This window comes from Seriola dumerili, unplaced genomic scaffold (genome assembly GCF_002260705.1).
Source record: "Seriola dumerili isolate Sdu_G_001 unplaced genomic scaffold, Sdu_1.0 BDQW01000025.1, whole genome shotgun sequence".
Taxonomy (NCBI): Eukaryota; Metazoa; Chordata; class Actinopteri; order Carangiformes; family Carangidae; genus Seriola; species Seriola dumerili.
In genome coordinates, this window is record NW_019174280.1 from 20254046 (window position 1) to 20278501 (window position 24456).

Consider the following 24456-nt stretch of genomic DNA (forward strand, 5'->3'; position numbering starts at 1 on the left):
TGTGTGTGTGTGAAATATGATTTTTCATTATCCACAGACTTCACTCCTTAATTTACTGTAATTTATGATCAACTTTTAACAGTTTATGTCTCTTTCTTTTTTTTGTTTATATCATTTATTTCAGTCCAGTAATTGTAACAGCTGTTTATTAGAAGACCGTTTAAACAGGTTGATGGTCCTCATGTGGACAGACAGGCAGCAGTGCTGTATTTAGAAGCACAAATCAAAGGCTAAACAGGAAACCTGCAGCGCCACACAGCCTTGATTAACTGTGCGTGGTTCAGTATGGATTACGCAAGATTACTTCTCGTGATTTTTTCTGGCAGCCTCCAACACCTCCAGCACCTCCAGTATGTGTGCACGTGTCTATGACTGGATCTAATACCGAAACTCTGTCAAATGAGGCACTAATTCCACATTCATGTCATATTACACTTTTATCAAATTACAACTTTCCGACTTGCAAAACTCCTGCTTCACTCATGCACCTCCTACACTGCTGAGCTGACGCTGTAGTTAGTTTAAGTTCTCCTCTTAGATTTCTTCTTTTTAGATTAATTATTTGTTAATTGTCTTAGTTAGAGTTAGTGTGTGTGCATCTCCCTCTTTTGTCATGGACGTGTGTTTTTCTGAGTTTGTGTGTTGAGACTTGACAATAAAAGTATCCCGACTTCCGCTCCTTCAGTCTCCCATCTCCCCCCAAAACACCTCAGGGGACTTTACCTCATTTCACAGGAGCATCAGAAGGCAGTGTGGGGAAAAAAGAAATATGTATATTGCACTGCCTTTTACCTTTTCATTATTTCAAATGTTTTAAAGTACAAGGAGAAGCCGGTTCAGTCGAAGAAACTTTGACTTTGAAGTGCAATATACGGCAGAGGCATGATGGGCAATAAAGGGAATCTATGATTGGGAGGAGGAACGGCGGGAAAGTGAAAGAATTTGTATTCATAGTGGTGAATTACATTTTCCTGCAGAGCTCTTTCATGTTCTTCAAAATGCAGAATTTTAACCCTCCTTCTGCCCTCAATATGCCCTCAGCAGACGTATTTCAACACACAGAGGGGTCCAAAGTGGTCTCTGACTTTTGAAACCAGACCGTTTCTGACAAAAACACAGCACAACAGCCATGAAAGGCCCCGGCTAATGACCAATTATCTTTACCGCTAATGTCTATTTTTGGTTGAGACCACGCATCTCATCACGGACACCTCCTCCCCTCGCCTTCATCTGCTGCCGGGTTTGAACGAGGACACGCAAATATATTCATCCCAGAGCAGCGCTGTGTGTGTGTGTGTGTGTGTGTGTGTGTGTGTGTGTTTGTGTGTGTGTGTGCTCACGTACACCGACAGACAGACACACACACACACCCGCAACTGTCTACTCATTAGCAGGCAATTAGTGTGATGGGTCTTTGAAATGTTACTCAGCGAGAATTTGCTTGACAAGCAAGAGTGGCGCGGAAGTACAGTATATAAACAAGAGATGGAAGAAGGGAGGGTGGGGTGGGTGGAGGGGCTGTAAGTTGACCTTTATTCAACCAAGTCAATTAAAAGCAAACTCTCATTTACAGGGAATGGCTTGTGTGGACAGTGAACCCCTGAAGATGACGTGGAGGAGGGTGTTCATCATGTTCCACTGGAGTAAACTGTGTTCATGTGAAAGACATGAACTTAAGCAGGGGAGACAGGCGTGGAGCAGTGAGGGAGATGGACTGATAAGGAGGGGGTGGGGGGTGCATTTAAACAGTGTGATAAGGCTACAGAAGCTGTCATCACTTCTGCTTGTGTCCTTGGTGGAACACTAATGAACATCAATCGGTTCCACTAATGAATTCACATCCATAAAACATTGGAACAGAAAAAAAAAAAAAACACCAGTCTCTCTTTTCTTCATCTCCTTCCTCAGTTATCATCCTGATTTCAGAATCCGATGATATTATCATCGCTCCTGGTTATAGCTTTATCCCCTTCATAAATGTGTGTGTGCATATGAATATGTAAGAGTGTGCATCCTCACTGTGTTTGTGTGTGTGTGTGTGTGTGTGTGTGTGTGTGTGTGTGTGTGTGTGTGTGTGTGTGTGACACAAAACAACAGATGCAATGAGCTTTGGAAACATGGAAACAGCACGGTGGGAAGCAATGCAATTAAAACCAACCTCACACCACACGACATTTCAAGCGATTCAACTGTCACAGACTAAGTCCCAATGTTGGAATAAATCAGTTTTAGAGTTTTGCTTGGTGTAAGGTGATCAACCAAGCTGTCTTAAGTCAGTTTTTTTTTCTTGACGTTCCAATAAAATCAAACATGTTTAATATCATATGTTGTTTGTCTCGGCTCATGCAAATAGTGACGTTCAGTGACACTTTCTCCGGCACGAAAAAAGAAGCAGTAATCTGAGACAATAGTGAGCGTGGAGGCAACTCCGGGGAGGCACAACAATGTGTAAGGCCGGCATTAAATACGTAAGGGAGGCAAGGGCAACTGGACACAAGGACAATTATTTCAAAATAAGACAGAAAATCATAAATACAAATTCAAAACAGTCATTTTAGGGGCAGAACATGACAATTATAGTGCTGAGTTACTAACTTTATAAGACAGCATAGACTGTATATAAAGATGGACGTAGCCTCCGTGACATATCCCACAGGTTTCTGAAGAGTGGTTTTGAAGCTCAGAGTGGGCTGCTCCACTGTCACCATCTTGGCAGTGCCTGACTCCACCCTTAACTCCCAGCTAATCCAAAAATGGGCAAAGAGGAGAGGCATGTGTGGAGCTGAGACTTCGGTGCATGTGGCTTGTGGCAAAATCACCCACCTGTGAAAGAGGCCACGCCCTAAATTATGCATAACTTTAAGACTTAATTCTCCCCCTTATGAAGGAGGAAATGCATTTATGAGACCTCATTTGAAAGGTAACATAATGTAGTTTCTGAAAATGTGTTTGTTTTGCATGTGACTTCAACCCAACCTAAACTACATCAGCTCATACATGGGTTTTTTTTTGTATTTTTCAGTCCTCGCCTTTTAAAAAAAGTCATATTACATAACTACCAATAAGATATACTTCATACAAGAACAATCAAAAAGCTCCACAATACTTCAACATCTTGTCAAAAACTGCTCTGTGAAGCTTCAAAGCCTCTAGGCCTACTAGTTTAGTTAAGTAGGCCTTTATAGTTCCTTTTTTCACTGGCGCCCATAAACCTCTCTAAAAGGAAAACTGGGAGAAATGTGCTTTAACTCTTAAATATCAAATAATAGAAAAACACAATGAAGCGTTTTTTATCCCTAAGACACCTTTTGGAACCATTAAAAACAGAGCTGATCCTTGTCTGCGTGACACAGCTCATGCAGCAGGCTCTCAACTGTTTCCACGCCCCTCAAAGCCTATTGGTCTTCGCTCTGACGTGCCCCACCCTCGTAGTTTTGCTCTGATTGGTCAGGGGAGACGTCTATCTACAAGCTAGAGTCATTCAAAAAAAAAAAAAAAAAAGCAGCTTCTTTCCCGACGGTAGAAGAAGACGTCATTACGTCTTACGCTCCATTACGCTCGCAGTCTTCCCAGACCACCTGAAGAGAAATCTCCAATCTTTATAAGGACGCCTCCATTTTGTAGCCAGGAAGCTAATAAACAATAGCAGAAACCTGGAATACTTTTATAAGAACCCCTTTTGATTTTTTTTGACCTGTGGACCGTTACGGACTAAAGGAATATAAAGCAACGGAGGAATGGACAGAGAATCGGGGTTCAACAAGTCTAAACGGTAGGCAGTCACCACGCTCCCCTGCTACACCATGCTAGTAGATATTAGTAAATCATATTTATGTGCTTGTATTTAGCGCAAAATGAACTGAATATTTGAACACTAGAGCCTCTAACCGATCTATGGCGGTACAGTCAGTCTATATTAACAAAAGCTTTGGTGTTCACTCGGTCCATACAGGGCCAGCGGGTCAAAGCAGTTTGTGTGTACATGCTAGTGAGCCTGTGTTTTGAAAAATATTCCTGTTTTGCTTCTTTCGGACAATAAACGCCCAGTCACACCAGAGAGTAACAAAGTAACTCTGTTAGTTTCAAAGTTATAAAACATTATACTTGTCCAGTGGCAAAATCTCAGATCTGAAAGGGGGACTAGAGAAGGCAAAGTTGTATGTGTGCTTACTCTTGAAATTAGGCAGTGAAAACATTTGAAATACTAGAAGTACTGGGTACGGAGAGCATTGAGCGCTTACTGAAGATTTCAGCTGAAGTTGTAGTTGAAGTCGCAGTCAAATACAATTAGTAAAAAGAAACAGCAGCAGCTGTAGTGGAGGTGCCGGACTACATGGGTTATATTTACCTGTCTATCATGAAACAATCTGTTTGTGTTGTTCGAAGTTGAAGAGCCTGACAGGAGCTTGACTTCTGACATTGCAGTAAGCGTACTGTATCGCTTCCGGGTACCGACCAGCTGTTTTGTGGTGTTTCTGGTAGAGCTAACCCTAAGGCTTTCACTGTTGCCATGGTAATCAATTTCCAAACCATTAATCAACTGCTGCTTTTTACTCTTTTTAATTATTATTAGTATTAGTATGGCAAAAACATAAATAAGAATGGAGGCCTTTCTTCCAACGCTCATAGCTAAACTCCTGCTTAAGGAACCAGTGTGTTGACTCCAGGCTAATAGTTTCCCTGAAGGACCTGTGTGTGCAGAAGTAAGAGCATCAATTTGTGACCTATAAAAATTCAGAGATTGATGATGTTGGTGCGTCGTCTTCTGATTTTTGCTCATTTTGAACCGTTGGTATTTGCTGTATTTAAACAGTTTTGAACCCAAGTCCGACCAGGAGTGGCAGCTTTCAGTGAATATTCCAGTAATGGTGGTAAAATATGAAGGATGATTCGATAGGTCGCTGTTGATAGCATGAGGGCAGCTGGTGGCCTTGAGAAAGTCAGCATTGCCGAGTAGCTTCAGATGTCTGCTTGAAGCACTAGACAAAGGTATGTGACGAGACGAGACGAGAGGAGAAAAGAAAAAGAAAGCAAATCAAAAGATGACAAAAGGAAGAGCTTGGCAGGTGAACTTCAAGAACTGAAGCAAAAAAAAAAAACAACTCAAGTCAGACAGTCAACATCTTGAGCAGTCTGCTGATGAATCTGCAGAGAAGGCAGACTTATGTCAAACAGCCGGCAGCACACAGCATAAAAAAAAAAAAAAAAGAGAGGGGAAGCCTGTCAGATTCAAAAAAGGACACTGAAGAGAAACGAAGAAAAAAAAAATGCAGGAGTAGACCTGGATGTTAAAAAACATGATGGTTGAATGTTACTTGTTCATGTTGCTTGAAAGTAGCATCACACTGTTTTATTTTCCTAGGGCAAAAAGGTTGCTGTTAAATTTTAATGGGAAATGCAAATGGAAAATAAAATGAATAAATGAATAAATAAAATGGAAAGGTAAATAAATAGGTGAATCAATACAAAGGTAAATAAACACAGAAGCAAATTAAAACCGCTGCTGCAGCTTCACCGTCTTCCCAACCCCAGACACCGCCGCACTGAATCAGCTGTTTCACAGACACACAAGTAGTTTACTGTCTTTTCTGTGAACTGGGTGAATTCTGAAATTACAATTGGTTTCTCTAGCCGAAACATTATTCTAAATTTACCACCGCTTTTACCAGCTGCTTCCTGTGAAGGCCACATTAATTTGGTTTATTCACCTGTTGCTTACTTTCCCTGCTATGCTCCTGTATTGCGCCTATTCATTCACTGTAGGTGTATGTTGTGTTGTTGTGCAGAATAGAATTCAAAAATCCTCCTCCTCACCTACAAAGCTCTCAATGACCAAGCTGTGTTGTATTTTAAAGACCTCATAGTAACCTGCTATAGGCCTACTTGCGGTTCCTAGAGTTTTCCTAGGCAGACACCCTCTCTACATGAAAACTGTCCTCTTTGATAAAGCTTATAGTTAGAGCTGGCTCAGGTGAGCCCTGAACCTACATCCTGACCTGTCAGCCAATGAGATATACGTATATGCCACATATTTTCCTGTAAACTCTTTCTTACTGGCCCTTACTGGCCCAAGCCAGGCAACGCCCACAGAGACAGGGAAAGGGGGTAACAGGGAGTGAAAGACAATGAGTTAATCAGGTTTCACACGACGTTTACTGCAAGTTTCGGGACCTTTTCTACTCTAAACCTTTAAAGTAAACCTTGTTGGGACCAGTAGTCCTCATGGGGACCACAGCCCGGTCCTAACGAGGGGCGAGGGAATGCAATATGTCAATGAGTGTACCACACAGGGCTACTGAAACAAGATTGTGTGTGTGTGTGTGTGTGTGTGTGTGAAGGAAGAAGGATGACAGAAACTGCTAATTAGACTGCCTGGAAGAAAGAAGAAAGACGGAGTCAGAAAGATAGGAGAGAAGGAAAGCGGGGTGGGAGATATTATGCAAGAGTTAGTGAGAGATGGATCATATGGATCATTTCAGTAAGTGTGTGTGTGTGTGTGTGTGCGTGTGCGTGTGCTGTGAACTATGGCTGCTCACTCAGAATGAAACCATAAATCTGATGGATTAAAAAGAATGATGGACAAATGTAGGAAATATTTAAGATGTTTAAACTTTATTCCAAAACATGATGCATGCAAGGAAAAAGAGGGAATTAAAAATAGAGGCCTTCCTCAAATAAATAAAGGTCTGTTATCTTCTGCAGTTGAGGTTAATAAAGTCCCTGCTGTTAACACTCCCTGATGATGTAATAGAAACTGTTAACACCAAATCATTTTGAAAGAGTAATGGCCGATGGGAAAAGTCCAACACTCAACCAGCCAACCAATGGAGTAACGGTTACCTCACAGGGATTTGACATATGTCCGATTTTCAAAGTAAAAGCCTCCAGTGATTGAATACAAATAATAACACACACACACACACACACACACACACACACACACACACACACACACACACACGTACTTGTGCTTCTATCTTTGTGACGACTCTCGAAAATATCACAAACCATAAAAATGTTTAAAGTTTTAAGGACCAGCCAAAATGTCCTCACAAAGATAGAAGCACAGGTACACACACACACACACACACCCACACACACACGCAGCCTTTGAGTTAATCTCACAAAAGTAAAAGTCCCAATCAGGCAAAACTCAAATTAATTAGTGAAAATAAAAGCTCCCAGACCTTAGCAGAAGCTCAGAGTGCAGCCACAGTAGTTTGTTGAAGTGAATTAAGATGAACTAAATTATGTGTATACAAAATGAGCATAATGGATGGGATGTGGAGTATAAATTTTCTCATACAATATTTGACTAATGCTTTTATATCTATAGGCTATATTTCTTATATGTGTGTGTGTCCGTTGCTTTGAACTACGATACTTTACGTTTTTACGCGTCAATCGCGAGAGCCAAAGGCAGCAGATCACATGCACTTGCTTCAGGAAACTCAGATACTCTAGTTGATTATCATCGTACTTCAAACTTTCTACGGTTCCCAGGTGCCTCTGGGAACTCGGTAGAAAACTTTAAGAGTAACTGCAACTTTAACAATAGGTTTAATGGATGTTTCTGAAAGAGAAAATTGTGCATTTCAGGGCCACACATTCATGTGGAAATGGGTAGTAGTCTTTCATTTCATATAAGAAGCAGGAGGGGGAAGGATGGGTTTAGAAAATACAAGAGGGTTAGAGTAGAAAGAAGAAGGAAGAGAAAATTAGATGGAACTTTTGTACCCGTTCCCCCGCTGGATTCTTTGATACATTCTGCGCTGCATAATGATATGCAAATATGACAAAATATGAAAGTGGCAATGAGTGGGGAAATCTGGTCTAATGCACTGTTTTTCAGAGTCTTGAAAAATGCCTTTCAAGCTGAGGAATTCTTTTCAGTTTGCCTCTTAAGAAATCCTCATTCATCCATCTCCCTCTTTCCGTCTGTCTCCATCTCCAACTCTTCTCTTTCACCCACTTTGCAATTTTTCATCATTCTCTCTCCTTCTCCAACTTTTTCCCCCCTTCTCTCCCTCTCTCTCTCTCTCTCTTCCAGTCATCCCTGAGGAACTATAGAAGTCAATACTCCAGAGAAGCTATACAGTCCAGAGCTCTTAAGTCAAAGTCACCTCCAGACTAACTGTTTGTGCTGCGCCGTAGCACTATGTATTATTAAGAGCCAACTGTGTTAGTAAAAGCCCAAATGACTCAGGGGAAAGGGATTTAGAGAGCTGGAATTCATCCTAAAACAACTTCACTTGTGGCAGATTTCCAACATTGGCCAACGCTAACGTACATCTTTTCCCCACAACTTCCCCTGATTGCTGGTGTGGCAGTGAAGCAGAACATATTTGCTTTTCTTGTTTAGTTTTTTTTTGTTATGGATTTCCTCACTGTGAGAAAAGGTAACAGAAAGAGATAAGACTGAGGTAAAAAGCATTCCAAGCCTCAAACAACCCTTGTTCTCTCACATATATAAATATATTTTATACATTAAATACATCAGTGCAGATCTGCTGGAATACAGTTTAATCCTCAGCATTTATTTAATATTCACTTCACATCCGATTTGTTTATCAGACATCCTGGGAGAATTGCGGGTGTATGTATAATCCTGTGTATTAACCTGTGACTTGACTATTGTTAAAACATAACATAACATCTGAATGAATAACATTCAGATGAAATGAATGATCGTTTCTATGTAAATAGAAGATGGGATACACTCAATCACTGAAAGCTTAAATCCCTGAATTAGACTGAATAAAGGTTTTAAAACATGTTAGGGATAAATTGAAATGAAAATGATTATCCGTGGGTGCGGCCAGCAATAAGTCTGCTGGTATCTGTCAAGGTGACACTAAAGCTGTATAAGCAATTAACGGTTCTGGTTGGTCGCTGATGAAAAATGCCTATCATGAGCCAAATATGATGAAATCTTTGGTAATGAAACCAGAGCAGTGTTCCTAGATTTGTAAGACACTGAACACCAACAAAGGATTTAATTGAAACGTACACATTCTACATCATGTCGTGTGACGACATTTGACCTTAAACACACACCAGATGGATCAGACCAAAAAAATAAGCGTACGGTAGCCGGGATTTGCCAATGCAGGGAACATATCAAATTGATAAAAGTACTGCTTAACATGTATGACATGTGTCGTATCAATCAAGCGCCAAGCTCCAGGGCTGAAAAATGAAGCCAAAAAAAAGTGCCAAAAACTGCAGTTCCTCTAATGACCACTAGAGTCTGGCTCTAACAGTGAGTCAAAAACCCATAGACTAGAGGTGAATAGTGGGGGTGAATTTTTATAGAGGGCTAATACACATGTTAAATTTTATTAAGGCGTAAAGATCTGAATAATTGAGGGCGTGGCCTCTTTAAGTGACAGGTGGGTGAGCGTATTCTTGCCACCAACCGGTATGCACCGAAGTCTCAGCTCCAAACACGTCCCACCTCTTTTCCCATTTTTTGATTAGCCAGGAGTTAGGAGGAGTCAGGTACTGCCACGATGGTGACAGTGGAGCAGCCCACTCTCAGCTTTAAAAAAAAAAAGATCCTCAGAAACCTATGGGGAACATCACAGAGGCTACGTCCATCTTTATTTACAATCTATGGTCTAGATGCAGCCGATGTGTTTACATACCAAGATAAGCATACATGTCTGGTGTGTGTCAGGAATGTACCCACATCTACAAATGAGCTGTCATCAGAATAAGGCAGTGGCTAAGGCGACACTGTAAGAACCAATTTGATGTAAGCAAAAGCAAAACCTGCCAGCTGCATGTTCAACACCATGTCCAAGAGTGACACAGACGGGTGGCGCACCAACCAGGAAGTTACCTCAACCCAAGGTTCTCTCGGCAGATTTCCGGTTCAATTTTGCCAGTTAGTTTTTGATAAAGTAATAAATTATTACTCAGATATTAAACCAGAAAAAAACATTTTTAGGGACATTTGTCGTGAATGGAGCTTGACTCTACTGAAAGCCTATAGCTGAAGGTCTGAGATGGTTTAGGGTAGTAAGAGGTTAGAAATAGCCTGCACTGGGACCGGTAAGAGTCACCATCTGCAGGATCAGACCAACTGCAAAATCTGTGTTTACCTCTGTTTGTAGTTTGTCACTTATTTTATTCATATTTGAATTCGAGGGTTATTTGTAAATGATGATTCATTCACACTGGATGCTTCGCCCTGAAGTCTTACGATAGCCTGCTTGTCGGCCAGGAAGTAAGTAGAGAAGGGTTTACAAAAAAAGTATGTTGCCAGCTGCCTGATTTAAAATTAATGGAGAGGAAGAGAAAAAGTGAAGGAACAGGAATGTAGACTGGGAAAGACAGAGACAGAGTGAAAGAGGAGTGTGTTAATGCCTGTGGCCCTTAGCGAAATGATTTCAGTCATTTCCCATATGTTGCTGCAGTTTCCGTCCACACAATAAACATTAGTGGAAAGAAACATGTAATGAAATGTATCAGGGAGCAGGGAAAGGAAACCTACCGCATGGAGTGGATTGCCCTGATCGATTGGCACCTTGAAGTCAGCCTGGAGCTCATCAAAAGCCGTTATCTGAGAGAGAGAGAGAGGGAGAGAGAGAGAAACAAGTGATGACTATAATGAGTAAAACAGAGGGACAATGAAAACACATCGTTATTGTCTAAAGTCTCCTGTGTGTCTCACCAGCAGCATGCAGAATGTGAAGATCTACAGTATGTATCAACCTGGGCGGCAGACGACCTTGTTTTTAGAGCATCTCTAGCTGATGTTAAATGACAGTAAAAATCACGGCACAGTTGAAAGATACAGTCGGTGATGTGCTTTATCTTGATTACTGTTCACAAAATCAATAAAAAGACCACTCACTGACTAACTAGTATTGTATGTGTAGCCAAAACTTGAAATGCTAGATTGTTTCTCTGAACCATGGAGCTCCAATGTTGTCCAAAAACTAAGGAGCAACATTGTTGATATTTAGTGAAATTACCACACAGCCACTGTAGTTCATTTTGAGTCGGATTGAATGATATGCAAAGAAAAAAATGATATTGCAGTTATTTTGCCGATGATGATTTCAGTTGGAATGGTTGTTTTTGCATTTCATTTTGACAGAAAAAAAAAAATGATGATGATGTGATGTTTGTTGGGGCTTGTACCAAACAAGCGTGTTCCTTTATGTCTGGAGAATACCACAATGCACCACAATGCTTCATTTATGGTCTGTTGTGACACATTTGAAGTAACCCCCTACATACACTGTCCTGCTCCTATGAATAATCAGTGGCCCAACAAATGTGTGTTGGATGAAAGCAGTACCCGACGACCGCACCATTTACTCTTGATTAAATTATGTTCATTGAAAACTACAGTGCCCAGCTGTTTAGAAAATTACTGAACCTTCTTTAACAAGATGAAGAGTCTGCAGCTACAACAGCTGCTGTGAAGCTTTACTTAAGGTTTGAGCTAAAAACTAACGTCTGCACACTAAAGTTATCTCAATAGACCTTTTTAACAGCAGACATCATGGCGGCAGTGAAAGCACAAGTGTAATTAATAAAAATAAGAGCAGTCCATTTAGATGAGGTAGTTTCAGGGTCCTGGTATTGTGCATCCTGGTTTACTGTGACACTTTATGGACTAAATACATTAACTAAATGTGTTTCGCAAGTCAAAATATCTGCTGTAAAAAAAGTCTGTCACCGTGTTAAGATACTGATGTTTGCTATGTATTTTATCTACTGATTTTATCATCTTTGTTTAGCATATTACCATGCTAATATTTGCTAATTAGCACTTGTGCTCACAGTACACCTGAGTGGAATAACATTAGTTTTGGAGATATTTGGTCATAAATCAAAGTACTGGACGAATTTAAATGAGGCTTCAAGTTCAACGTCTCAGTTTTACTGCAGTCAGGAAAAAAAACAGCCCTCTCGAAGTTTCTCTTACCAAGAGACGTCCTCCATTTCATCATTAACATAATCTGCGCCAGTTAAAATGCATATCTGCCCAGAGGCACAACATTTACATGCAAGACAGTATTTACATGATGCTGCCGCCCACCCACTGCTTCACTGTGGAATGCAGCGAATGAACATTTCAGATTTAGTAATCAACGTCTTGACTTGATGCTGCCGTTGTGTTAAAGGGCTGTTGAATGTATGACCGTCTGTTTCGACCTCGTCATGAGGTCAGAAACTGCTGTTCTTGTGTTTACCTGATGGTCTATAAGGCAAGGCACTTTAAAAGAACATTTCAGAGAACATCCAGGCATGGATTTTCTCCACCGCAGCTGATGCCCACCCCGTGTAGTATTTTGTTTACTGCGCTGAATAGGATGTGTAGTCCCCTGCACGAGATTGTTTCCAGCTGCTGAGGCACTGCCCATCCCCACTTCCTGCTTCCTGTCTGATGAGCCGAGGATCCTGATTGGAGCGGCACTCTGGTCCAGCTCACAAATTCAGAGGAGGCTATTTGGGGACTGACAGGTTGCACAGGCTGGGCAAGCTTGACAGTCGGGGCGGCAGGGATATTAAGCCCGCCAACATGCCTCTCATTGTTTGTGACTGGTACATATTGAATGTTTTGACTCAACTAGTGTTCATGTACTCATATTCCTTGAAACTGGGGTGACTGCACGCACACACAGTTCCTTTGTTTTATTTCTCTTTTTGGTGTCTTTTAGGAAAAGATGTTTGTAGCTGCTTGGTTACTGGGTCCACTCTGACAAACAGAGGACAGGATCCCACCTGATGTCAGGAAGCAGACAGCAGAACCTCCATCTGATAAGTGAGTACGGTAATAACAACATCAAGTAATGATGACCAGTGGAGAAACTATGCACCAGATCTATTGGTGCTGTATGTGTGACAGTGGAGGCCACTGTACTACAAAGACAGATGTTATTGCTTTACTAGTTGGGCATCAGGAGGAAGATGTGTGTATGAATGTGTCAGTCAGTTTATCTGCATATGAGCTACTCTTTGTGTGTGTGTGTGTGTTTGTGTGTGTGTGTGTGTGTGTGTGTGTGTGTGTGTGTGTAGAGTAAGAAAAACTGGATCACTGTCTATGTGGTGCGACAATGTTATCCATGCATTGTGTGTTGATGTGAGCAAGAAACGGAGGAAGAAGTGACGTGTGTGTTTGTACATGGGAGTGTGTCAGCCCAGTATGGGGAATTAACATCAGAGAGATGGCAGAGGTTCACGCCAATCCCGGGTTATTTCCCTGGGCTCACCCCCGCACTAACAGGCAGCTCTTTACATGTTATTTCCCAATGGACCCCAACAGTGATCCCGGCTCATTGCCTCGCTGTGTTACAGTGTGTTAGCTTCCCCCGGGCTGTTCCTTATGGGCAATGGGAATACACACTCACACTCACATTCACACAAGTCGTCATGGTGCATAAATCCATGTATACAGGGAAGCACTGTACGCACTCAAGCGTAGGAACAGACTCTTCCACAGAGACACAGACATAAAAGTGTAGCAGAAATACTTCGCCTATACATCCCTATGCGCACCATAAGAGATGAACGCTGGATGCTCTGAGTGAATGTCAGGCTTAAAGGATCATTTAAATTTAGTACAATGGGTTTTATTATAGTGATTTTTGGCTGTTATTTCTACAGCATAATACTCAAAATAATTGCTGAGTTGTGGGAACATTGCCAAAGTAAAGTTTGTGCAAGCACTGAACAATGAGTGGTTAGATGATAGGAAGGTTAAAACGGTTTATCCAGATAATATAAACCACGTCATCCATCCATACATCCATTTTGAAGAATCATCATCTAAAAGTGAAAGTGTGGGAGGAGTTTGCACACCCCTTGACCCCGGGAGCTGTGTTGTCAGAGGCAATAGGTCCTGGTAACAAGAACCCTTGCTCAAGGTTTCTGCCTCTTAAAAGGAACTTTTTCCTTGCCACTGTCGCCAAGTGCTTGCTCACAGTGGGAATTGTTGGGTCTCTGTAATCAATATTATAAAGAGTATGGTCTACATGCTCTGGAAAGTGCCTTGAGTAAACTTCAGTTGTGATTGGGCGCTAGATTAATAAAACTGACTCAAACCCTTTCGGAGTTCGGAAGAAAGATACCTTGATTTGATTAGGGAAACCAGAAGCCTCACCTGAAGCCAGGCCTGGGAGAGCAGCTCAGGAATACCCATGGGGCTCTGGCTGCTAAACCTGGCCTAGCCACTTTATTTGGAGGTAGAGCTGAGAGTGGGAACACCAAAAGTGTTGGTAAAAATCCTTCACTACACAAGGAGAACTGTGTGTGCACAACTAAGATAAGTTGAACCAACTGCGGTTGAAAATTTAAAGTAGACTGCGATGGATATTCCGGCTTCCAATGCACTTGGACCCGACGTCTATCCCTGCAGGTGAGCTGTGCCCGACCCGGTCACCAGGCGCTCACTGGGATACACAAACCCCTCAACCGCGTTAAGGTGACGAGTCAAGGATAGTTTGCTTTATCAGCTGCTACCACCACGACCCGACCTCGGATAAGAGGAAGAAAATGGATGGATGGATGTTGATGAATATTTACAATGGACATTTTTGGGAACAATTTTATTGTTTGTGTTGATTTTTCATTTCAAATAATGTTGTCTTAGGTTTGCTTACAACCTGTCTACTCATCTGATTACTGGTGCTTTTTGCCCATCAAACCTATTTTTAGCAATGAAACAGCATCCCCAGATATCAGCTAATAACTTGGCAAGTACAATGTTTTTTTTTTTTTTAACACTGAAACGAACAGTGACTAAAGCTACAAAGATAAGACCCATGTTGTGATAGAAAATGGTATTATCCTTTAAGGGAAAATCCACTGTAAAGCAGCATTTCATCCCCTTGATCTCAGACCACTCAGCCAGTGATCAGAAGCAACATTTGCCTCCGAGCTGCAGACCAGAGGACCAAAACTCAAATATGTGACGTGCTCAGAGGGTGATTCCTGCAGAAGCTCCATGGCAATGACAATGGGTTTTCTGTTTTTGCAAATCCAGTTCTATTTTGATGTTCACTTTAACAGGCTGCTTTGAAGTCAAGGTTTGCTGGCAGAAACAGCCAACATACTGGCACCCTCTGCTCCTTCCCTTGGCACGCCGAATTCTGTGCCTCAATGCAGGCTGTGGCTGCGACTGGACTGCAAGGGGAAAGAGAGAGGGAAACAGAGAGATGGATGTAGCCTAATTTGATGTGTTTTAGTCCGTGGATCTAAATTTGTGCTCATTTTCAGTCGGTTGAAACCGACCGAAAACAAAAACTTTTCTCTCCATGCAGCCTTCAAAGAATTCATATAGAAATAACAAGATTAAAAACAACAACGGCAATCAGTGGAACCTCCTCTCTAATGTGAAACACAACAAGGTCCACTTAAATTATTCAAAGACTTGCCTCAATTATTCATTGGGATTTTAGAATCCACTCAGTATAGGTTAATTTCCTGCACAACCACTCCTCACCAACCTCTGACGTGCAATTAACAACCCAATGAAGCCGAAGCCAAACACTAAGTCTATTATGCATGCAGCCGATTGAAAGCTGAGCAGTGCTGGACTTAATTCATGCAGTCTTTGTATTAACCACCACGAAATACATGACGCAAAGTTTACAACACAAGCTGCCCAATGTCCCCCGCGAGGAGCATTAAATTTTCATCTTGTCTCAGGCAGAGAGTAAAATGCAGATCCTAGCTAACAAAGACTCAGAGGTCTGATGTAAGTGTAGCCTGTGTCGGTCTTCACTGCTCGAGATTCAATTTTTTTTAGCATCGGCAGGTTTAATAATGAAATGATAAGGGAGCGGAGCAGCAATCTAAATGGCTGGCAATGCCCAGCACGGCTTGGATGCCTTACAGACAAATCCATATGTAAGGATTCTCGCTAAAGGAAGGATCACCTGCTTCACATATTGATGCTGTTTTCTTTTTTAAGCAGAGCTGAGAAGGAAACCTCCACTCTTGCCAGATTTTTGTTTTAGACCTGTAAAACAACACTGAATGTATTTGGCTTCCCAGTCTGTGCCTTTCCACATCTATTTTCCTCCTCTATGACTTTATACTGAACATCAAACTCTCCCCTCTCCTGCAGACTTCCCAGAGGTCAGTGGCTGGTCGTGTGCTGGGAGCTGGCTTGTTTTTGAATCACTACCATGCTCCTGTCAGCGTCGGCCTGTGTCTGTGCTGAACACCTTGCCAGGGGGATACAGCTGAAGAAGGCAGCTCCCCTGGTTTCCCTGAATAGACACTGTTGGCACAGTTAACCCCTTCCTTCGCTGTGACGAGATCAAAGAAAACAAAACTCTTCCTTCCCAGAAATTCCTGTATCAGCATTCTGTGTGTATGACTCAGCTGTCAGGACTTTCAGCGAGGCACCAGAGGTAAATGTTAAGCACGTATTCAGCTACAATGAGGGTTAATGGACAGATCAGCTGAGCACATTCAACACATACAGCACAGCTGTTTACATTAAACAGGCTGGTGTGACCACACCTTGTGCATGACCGGAGAAATTATGCTGCAGTGACAATATTACTGCAGGACACAATTGGCTTTTGTCCTAAAATCAATGGCAGGAGTTGGATTACCATGGTAACGTTGCTTCCAGTAACATTCCCCTCCGTAACCTTAGAGGCCGTTAGTGAGACAATATTGTGAAGGTTCACCTTTGTTGCATATCTAAAAACTGGAGGTCCCTGAAGGTGTAAGCGTGACTGCCTGGTGTGTTAGACAATATTATTGAAAGCCTAGTGAATATGTTCATGAAAGAACTGGATTATCAATGTTTTTATATCAACAAGAGGTTAATGTTAAAGGTTCATCACAGTGATGAATCCTCAGAGATTTATTCCCTTCCCCCTTCATCTTTCAGCTCAAGTGTTTATTCACTTAAAAACAAATCATTTACCATTCATTTATTAATAGATTGATTAAAATTACTTGTTCCTGCTTTCAATGATATATCAATAAATTATATAGGTCTACTGATCATTTACTGATGATTTGTTCATCAATTGTTCATGATTAACTAATGTGTAAAAAGAAATACTGATGCTATAGATTCACAACAGATGTGTTTCATAATACATCAACTAACTGCTTTTTAATCGTTTACTAACTGCTTACTACTATTGAATGTTATTAAACTTATTGTTATTGATCTCAAGTATTTAGATGCCATTATCCATGGTAACTAACTGCTAACTGTAGCTAACTGCTAGCAGACAAAGCTGCTACTGCTGAAACAATGACTCTAGCATTACAAATATAGAAAATAAGTGTTTTACGTATTAATAAGTCTATTATTATTATTATTATTATTGTTATTAAGTATTGACAGTACAAGCACAAATGCAACTTATATGAAGGAATGAATCCATTATTCCTAGTATATCAAAACACAACTAGTAGCTAACTGCTAACATTTTATTGTTCCCCCATAACAGACCAGAGAAGCTGCAGAGCACAAATGTTAGTGTGATGAAGTTTCCTTTCCTTCATAAAGAATACACAATAATATTTTCTATCTTTTGCTTCTCGCTCACACTTAGCACAGCTGCTAATTGTCGTCTTTCTGTCTGACTGAGCAATACTAAGCTATACTGCTGAACTGCCTCTGATACAGTACACTCCAGCAGTGATCTGTGAAATGTGGCAAATCACAATGCGCTCGAATTTGCAAGTGAAAAGCTTATGATGGTTAAAGGTCTCTCAGCTGTATGATCTTAGCGAGGCAGTTCTGTTTGAACCTCTGCTCATCATCAGCGCTATTCCTTTCCCCCAGTACTGCCCCAGGTACTGGCTGTTATCCACTATAGTACATGTTAAAAGGCATAAGTCTCTTTACGTGGAAGAAAAATCAATGCAAATCTTGTTGATTCTAAATTCATGAATAAAAGGCTTCACCTTGTCACACTGGGCCCAGAGACATTTTCACAAACTAAACCTACTCGTAAAGAAATGCTTGAATAGCAATTTGTCTGATGTTAAAAGCAATGTGTCTATAATGACTTGTTGTTCCTGTAAAATTGCCATCAGTCTCTGTAACATCGTCACTGAAAAAGCTAATGAATAAGAATCAAAAAATTAAAGCAAAGCTGTTAAAACTGCACTTTTCATCATAAGTATTTCCAATTATCATTACTATTATTATTATTATTATTATTATTATTATATAATTGCTATTATTTAAATGTGAGGAGCTCGTGCTGCAGCGGGTGACACACACACCTGGAACGGAAAAGGAGAGGGGACAAGAATCACCCAGATAATCCCCCTGTGTGTGCACTGTGCAGCCGAACAATAGAAAGAGTGGAGTACGGATGATGGATGGGGAGCCAGCAGGGGTTAATGAACACATGGATCGATGCTGAACCAACCTCGCTATATACTGAACGCCACCTCCATTAGCTTCTAGGGCCTGGTGCCAGAAAACCCCCGTTGACTCATTGGAATTACAATCAGCATCACCTTTGCATTTCTTTCCCTTGATGTCTTACTCGGGCACCTTGAGCACGAGCTACTTCCTTGTTTGTACATACAAAATCACGGTGGGTCTCCATGTTAAATGCTAGGTGAATTACAATCAGTTTCTGGAATTATGTCTCCAACTTTATGCACATTCCTCCCATCCTCCTTTTGTATACATTTTTTAATGGATATCATGGTGTCATCAAGCCATAATAAAGCAAAGATTACATAGGTGATGTATTGTTTTAATCTTAAAGCTCATTTGTGTTTCATAAACCCTGTGTTATTTAAATTATAGTTCAGTAATAATAACACTGGATCGCGTTGCCCAGATCTGAAAATACAGGTTTTAAACAAAAGCCACTAAATTGGCTACATTTCCACAATCGGGAAAGAGGGGATAGACAAATATATCTGCAGGAAACGTCCTGGTAAAACTTACTTTACCTACTGTACTTGTGCACACACTTTTCTTCTGCTGTGAGACATTATTACCAACATTAAAAATGTGCTCAGTTTCATTTTACCTCCAAAAAAGTGGTTGAGAGAATCTGGCTAGCTTGTCTGGACTTCATTGTTGGCTTGATAATTGGACTGAATTACCATGTTCTTTTATTTAATTCACTCAACCTGACATCATGTTTTTTTTTTTAGCCAATTTCTCATTTCTGCAAGTACAGAAGTTTAAGACATTCTTTCATTCGATTTACACCAACCTGTCACTCTTTTTTTCTTTTACACTGATTTAGCTAGAAAGAAGCTAACAAGCTACACAGGAAGATAATGTCTCTGTCCTTCCTGGAAAGCTGTGATTGGCTCAATTGAATAACTGAGACAAAATCAAACTTGTGGGTGATGTAAGTCACCCAAAGTCATTTAGTCTTTAACTTATAGCTCGTTAACTAATGTCTTAATGTTATTCCCTAAGTAACTTACAGTCGAGGGTCACTGAGAGCTACTTATTGCTCAGTCAGGATTAAAGAAATGGTTATATTCTCTGAAACAATTATTTTTCATTTTGCCATCTGACGCCTCATATTATCCTCTATACTGAATTCCATATAGTGTTAAGTAAATATTGAATGAGCAGATTATTTTGGGCACAGACGGTAGACAGTCGTAACAAGAACATTAAATACATAAAGCTGATTTTGCCACATCTTTATTTCATCGCTGTTATTAAGACATGAATAATCCAGATGAAGACAGTGTGAACTTTAAGTGCCCCATAAAGCTTTACCTGCTGTTGTCTACTCTTCTGTTTGACATTCATTTACCTCTTCATTTCTTTTATCTATTTCTGCGTTTGTAGCTTTTTATTTTCTTTATTTGCATTGTTGCCTTTTCCTTCTTTGTCATGTCCGATTATCACTTTGTATTCTGCTCCAGTCGTCTCTCCAGTCCAGTCTGCCCTGGTCTGAAGTCCCAGTAAGTGAAATCCGTAGTCTCTCTGGCCTTTCCCCCCTTTTTCTTCTCCATCAACCCATCACTCCTGCAGCTCCTGTCATTCCTCTCTCCTTGGGCAGACACTGCCTCATCCTCTTTCCATCTATCTTCCTGTGACTTTCTCTGTCCCCTCCCTCTGCCTATCCCCAGAAGACCCTTGCAGTAGATGTCTGAGGCGTTGCAGATCATGGGAACAGGCTTAGGCCTCTGGCAGGCTAAGGAAAGTAGCACAAACCATGTTTGGCTAAATATCGCTCTCATTTCAGTCTCTCTTCCACACTAAGTCAACCGTCTGGCGTTTGAAAGTCAAACCCTCCAAATTTCATCCAAGGAAAATACTCTTTCCTCCTTCTTTCCACAGTCTTTCTTGATCTCATTCCTGCACATAGCAACCCCACCCAAAAATTAAAAAAAAAACAACTTGTTTTGCTCTATCATCAGAATGCCACAGAGACAGCAACAGATGAGGGAGTGTTATGGTTGTTCAGTGTGAACAATTATTCACACGACACCTCTGTTAAGCCTGTGAATGCCCTGTACTTGTCAAAATCTCAGTGTGATGCAAAGTCACGCTCTGAACGGAAGCAACGCCGAGCGAAATGCTATAGCTGAGCTGCTCCCCTAAAACTGTGCGTGAAATCCTGAAGTTTAAAACCAAAGCTCCAGTCTTGAAAAGAGGAATATGACTCACGGCGCTGCAGGTCTAGAGAGGCCGAAATATTAAGGATGATCAATAAATCGTGATGCGAAGCGAGAGCAGTGTGTGGGATATTCTTCTTTTCAAGACTGAGGTGAAACTTTCCAACACGCCTGCATGTAAGACATTTGGATGTGTGAATTTCCAAGGTCCACCTGGACCCACCATCCAACATCGCAGGATTTCATTTCTCCAAGTGTTTACCTGAAATCTGATATATTTTTTATTCAATCACCAACCTGTTGTTACTAGAGCTCCAGAGAGAAGCCTGAGAGAGGAGATGTAAAACTACATTGAGATGGTTTTTGGGTCTTAAAACCACAAATAAAACACAGATGAAGTGTAAAATGTGGGACCTTTTAATAAAGTGAAGAAGACTCAGCGGCTCTGTTATCCTGGTGGTCCGGGGCACTGGGCATTTAGTCTATTTTGCAAAGTCGTAATTCAGCCATACTTGTTGCTGCATCCATACAAAATATGCGTTCATACTTCACCGCACCTTCCATCCACTAAATACCAAATCTGCCACAACATAATGGAAACTTCCAACTGGGAGAGTAAATGATGTCAGTTTGACATTATACCCTCTGCCTCGCTGCCAGGACAGCCTCTACATCATATCTGCACCACGGGGTTTTCCCAGCTCTCACCGACGGAGCGTCTGGCTCGCTCCCAGCTCCTGAGCACATTAGAGGTTGTGGTTACACGGGGAGGAGAATCACTCAAGCAGTGGGACCGTTGAAGCGCTGAAGCGTTCGGCGCTCGGGGGAGGTCGCAGTTCACCTTGTATGTTAATTAAAATGGCTTTCGTGAGTACTCCCTTGGGTGACTTTGATGTTGTATTTTATGCGACGAACACATTGATTGTGCCGATCGCTGCATCTGGTTGGAAGTGAAACACTCAAAGTGTCATTATGTGAGAATACTGTGACCTGCTTGTCGTTATTGTATTCATTATATTAGTCCTACTGGAAAAATACGTCTTGGTGAGCTGCCAAAATCTTCAGTTGGAAAATTGACTTAAGTCTCTCCAAACGAGAGCTGATGGAATATCTGAAGTGAAAATAATTAAACTTGCCACGTAATGAAAAGGAGCAATGATGAGTCTGAAATAACCACACTGTGAAAATCCTGACTGCTCAGATAACATGGTTTCATATTTAAAGGTCCTATATTTTACACTTGTTTTATATGAAGTGTTGATGGATAAGAAGATATATTTGTGGTTTTAAGCATTGGCCGAGAGCGGTGACTGCTTCTGCCCTGTCCAGACCTGGTATTGATAACCGGTCATGTGATCCGATCATAAGTGGACCGCTCTAAATTCAGGTGTGAACACACCCAAGACGCCTTGAGGACGCATTTGAGATCCGATCACTCACATTCTTTTAGCAGTATGAACGTGAACGCGTCCTGGGACACATTGAAGGACCGCCTGCTCTACTGACGTCCTCTGCCCAGTCTGATTCGCCCCGTCACAGTTTCATATGAACCAAAAATATTTTACTATATCAAACGGCTGAAACCTTATTCCCATATTGGTCCCATATATTATAAAGGTAGATGTCCATGTGTTGTTTCATTATAAAGCAGGTCTAGGTTCTATATTAATACTGTGAAAGTATCAAAGCCTCAGTCCACAGAGAAATGCACACAGCCTGTATTCAGAAACTGAGCCTTAAAACCAGCCGTCAGGACTTCTGGAACTTTGTGATGTCACAACAACAGTCACTGCCCTCAGCCACGCCCAAAGCTCCGCCCACTTGGACCCACCAGCCAACCTCGCAGGATTTGGTTTCTCTGAGTGTTTTACCTGAAATTTGCTACATTTTTATTGGATCACTCAGAAAACAGTCAGCCAATCAGAAGAGAGGCTCAGAGCCTCCTCTGTTCTGATTGGCTCACTGACCTGTTGTTACTAGAGCTCCAGAGAGACGCCTGAGAGAGGAGATGTAAAGCTACACTGAGATGGTTTTTGGATCTTAAAACCACAAATATATCTTCTTATGGATCAACACTTCAAAAAAACAAAAAAACAAACAAACAAAAACACTGGAAAAGTCTAAAACATTGATTTTTAAGTCTATGATTTCCCCATAGTTGTCAAGAAAGTTGTTTTGTTACCAGTGTATCATATAATGGCTTTAAAGAAGTTTTACACGTCCACAGTCTAGTTGTGTTCCTTCCTTGTTACTCGACCTTGTCTTACTTTGCACATTAGCCCACACTGAGTCCAGGGTCTGGCCGGAGAGGGATGATTAATGATAATAGATATTCTAAAGATAGTAAATATGTCCTCATCTATATTCCCCTCACACAGATTTCTTTACAGAACAGCTCAATGAGTAAATGGGGGGGGGGGGGGGGGGTTAAAACTGAGAGTTAAAAATTGAGAGTTAAAACAAGTGAATGAAAGATTTATCAGAACCTGAAAACACTGTAAGTAGCCGAGCAGAGAAAGACACCTGCGTACTGTACGAGGTGATTCACTAGGCAGCATATGGTTTGATTGATTACAGCCAATTAATGACAGAGGTTCGTCTGTGCGCAGCCATTTGTCATTCTGGGATTCAGCACACATAAAACCTGCAGATAAGACTGGTTCCAGTCAGAGCAGTTCATTACTCATTTTATTCCCATTGTTTTTTTGTTTTTTTTCTTCTATGCAGCCTCTGTCTTTTCATGTTCATTAACACTGGCTCGTTTTATTTATAGTTTGATTTCGCTCCGGGTTGTTTGACTCAACACACTTGCTCTTTTTAGCAATGCACTGCTGCTCCGGGCGTAAAAGCGTAAACCTGAATCCTGCCGTCACTGTGGCCACTGTTTTTTTTTTGTTTTTTTTTTTATCAGAAGTTCTTTGAAACCAGATGAAATTAAAGAAGAAGAACAAAAAAGACTACGATGGCCACCTGCCAGAACGACTGATAGAAGTGAAACAGTTACGGCCAAAAATTTTCCCCCAGCATTTTGGCAGGTGCCTGGTGTTAATGTGCAGTCTTGGCTTCTGCCGCACGCTTCCACAGCTCCACATATTCCCACCTCACAGCCTCCTTCCTAATTATGTTTCCTCGCAGTATGGAGCCACCAGCTTATTATTATTATTGCTGCATGTCTTGCGTGTCACCGTGGATGGGAATCAGTGGAGGAGGCATTCTCCACTGTTTCTGCCGTGTTAAGCAGAATGCAAAATAAAGCCTTGGTGCGATGTGGATTATTGCTGAAGCTACAGAATAATAGTCTTCCATTGTGATCCCTCCACCGGTGCCGAATTTACATCGCAGAGAAAGAAGGAGGAAGTGTTGTGGTTTCTGGGGCCTGTGTTATGAATCAGGACAGATGGAGATGTTTTTCTTTGTCAGCATCATAAAGCTGCTGTGTGTTTATTCTATTTCGCAGCTTCTTTTTTCTTTTTTTGCATAATCGCTCATTTTTAACTGGTGTGTGCACTCTCACATTGGACAGTGTGTGGCAGACATCCAGACCGACTATTAGCTGTAATTGCCATTAGGATCAGTGATCAGGTCTGTTGCTGTTTCCACACATAAAATGCAGCCTAGGGGCAAAAGGCTGGGAGACCTGACCCAAATCTGTCTTTACATAAGGCCCTGCATTGATGGAGATGTTGCTCTGGGAGCAAATAATTAGATTATTCAAATATCATAATGCAGTCAGTCATATTGGCAATGGTGTGTAGCTGAGCTGAGGCTTGATTAAAGGCAGAGAGAGCAGAGGAAGATGTGTGTGTGTGTCATTATGGATACGCAGATCATGTGTTACTATTGTGTGGTGTGTTGGGGGGGGGGGGTAAGACTACAAGATTTCCTAATTGATCTGGAAGGAAG

At 41.3% G+C, this 24456-nt stretch overlaps 1 protein-coding gene across 1 annotated transcript in view; it reads right to left on the reverse strand.

Annotated features, from left to right (window-relative positions):
• The window catches only part of cnih3 (cornichon family AMPA receptor auxiliary protein 3), a 60313-nt gene that overhangs the window by 35369 nt on the left and 488 nt on the right, over positions 1–24456 (reverse strand). The window contains exon 2 of the mRNA XM_022767556.1: positions 10499–10567. Within this exon, the coding sequence (XP_022623277.1) occupies positions 10499–10567 (69 nt within the window). The remainder of the gene's footprint in view (positions 1–10498; positions 10568–24456) is intronic.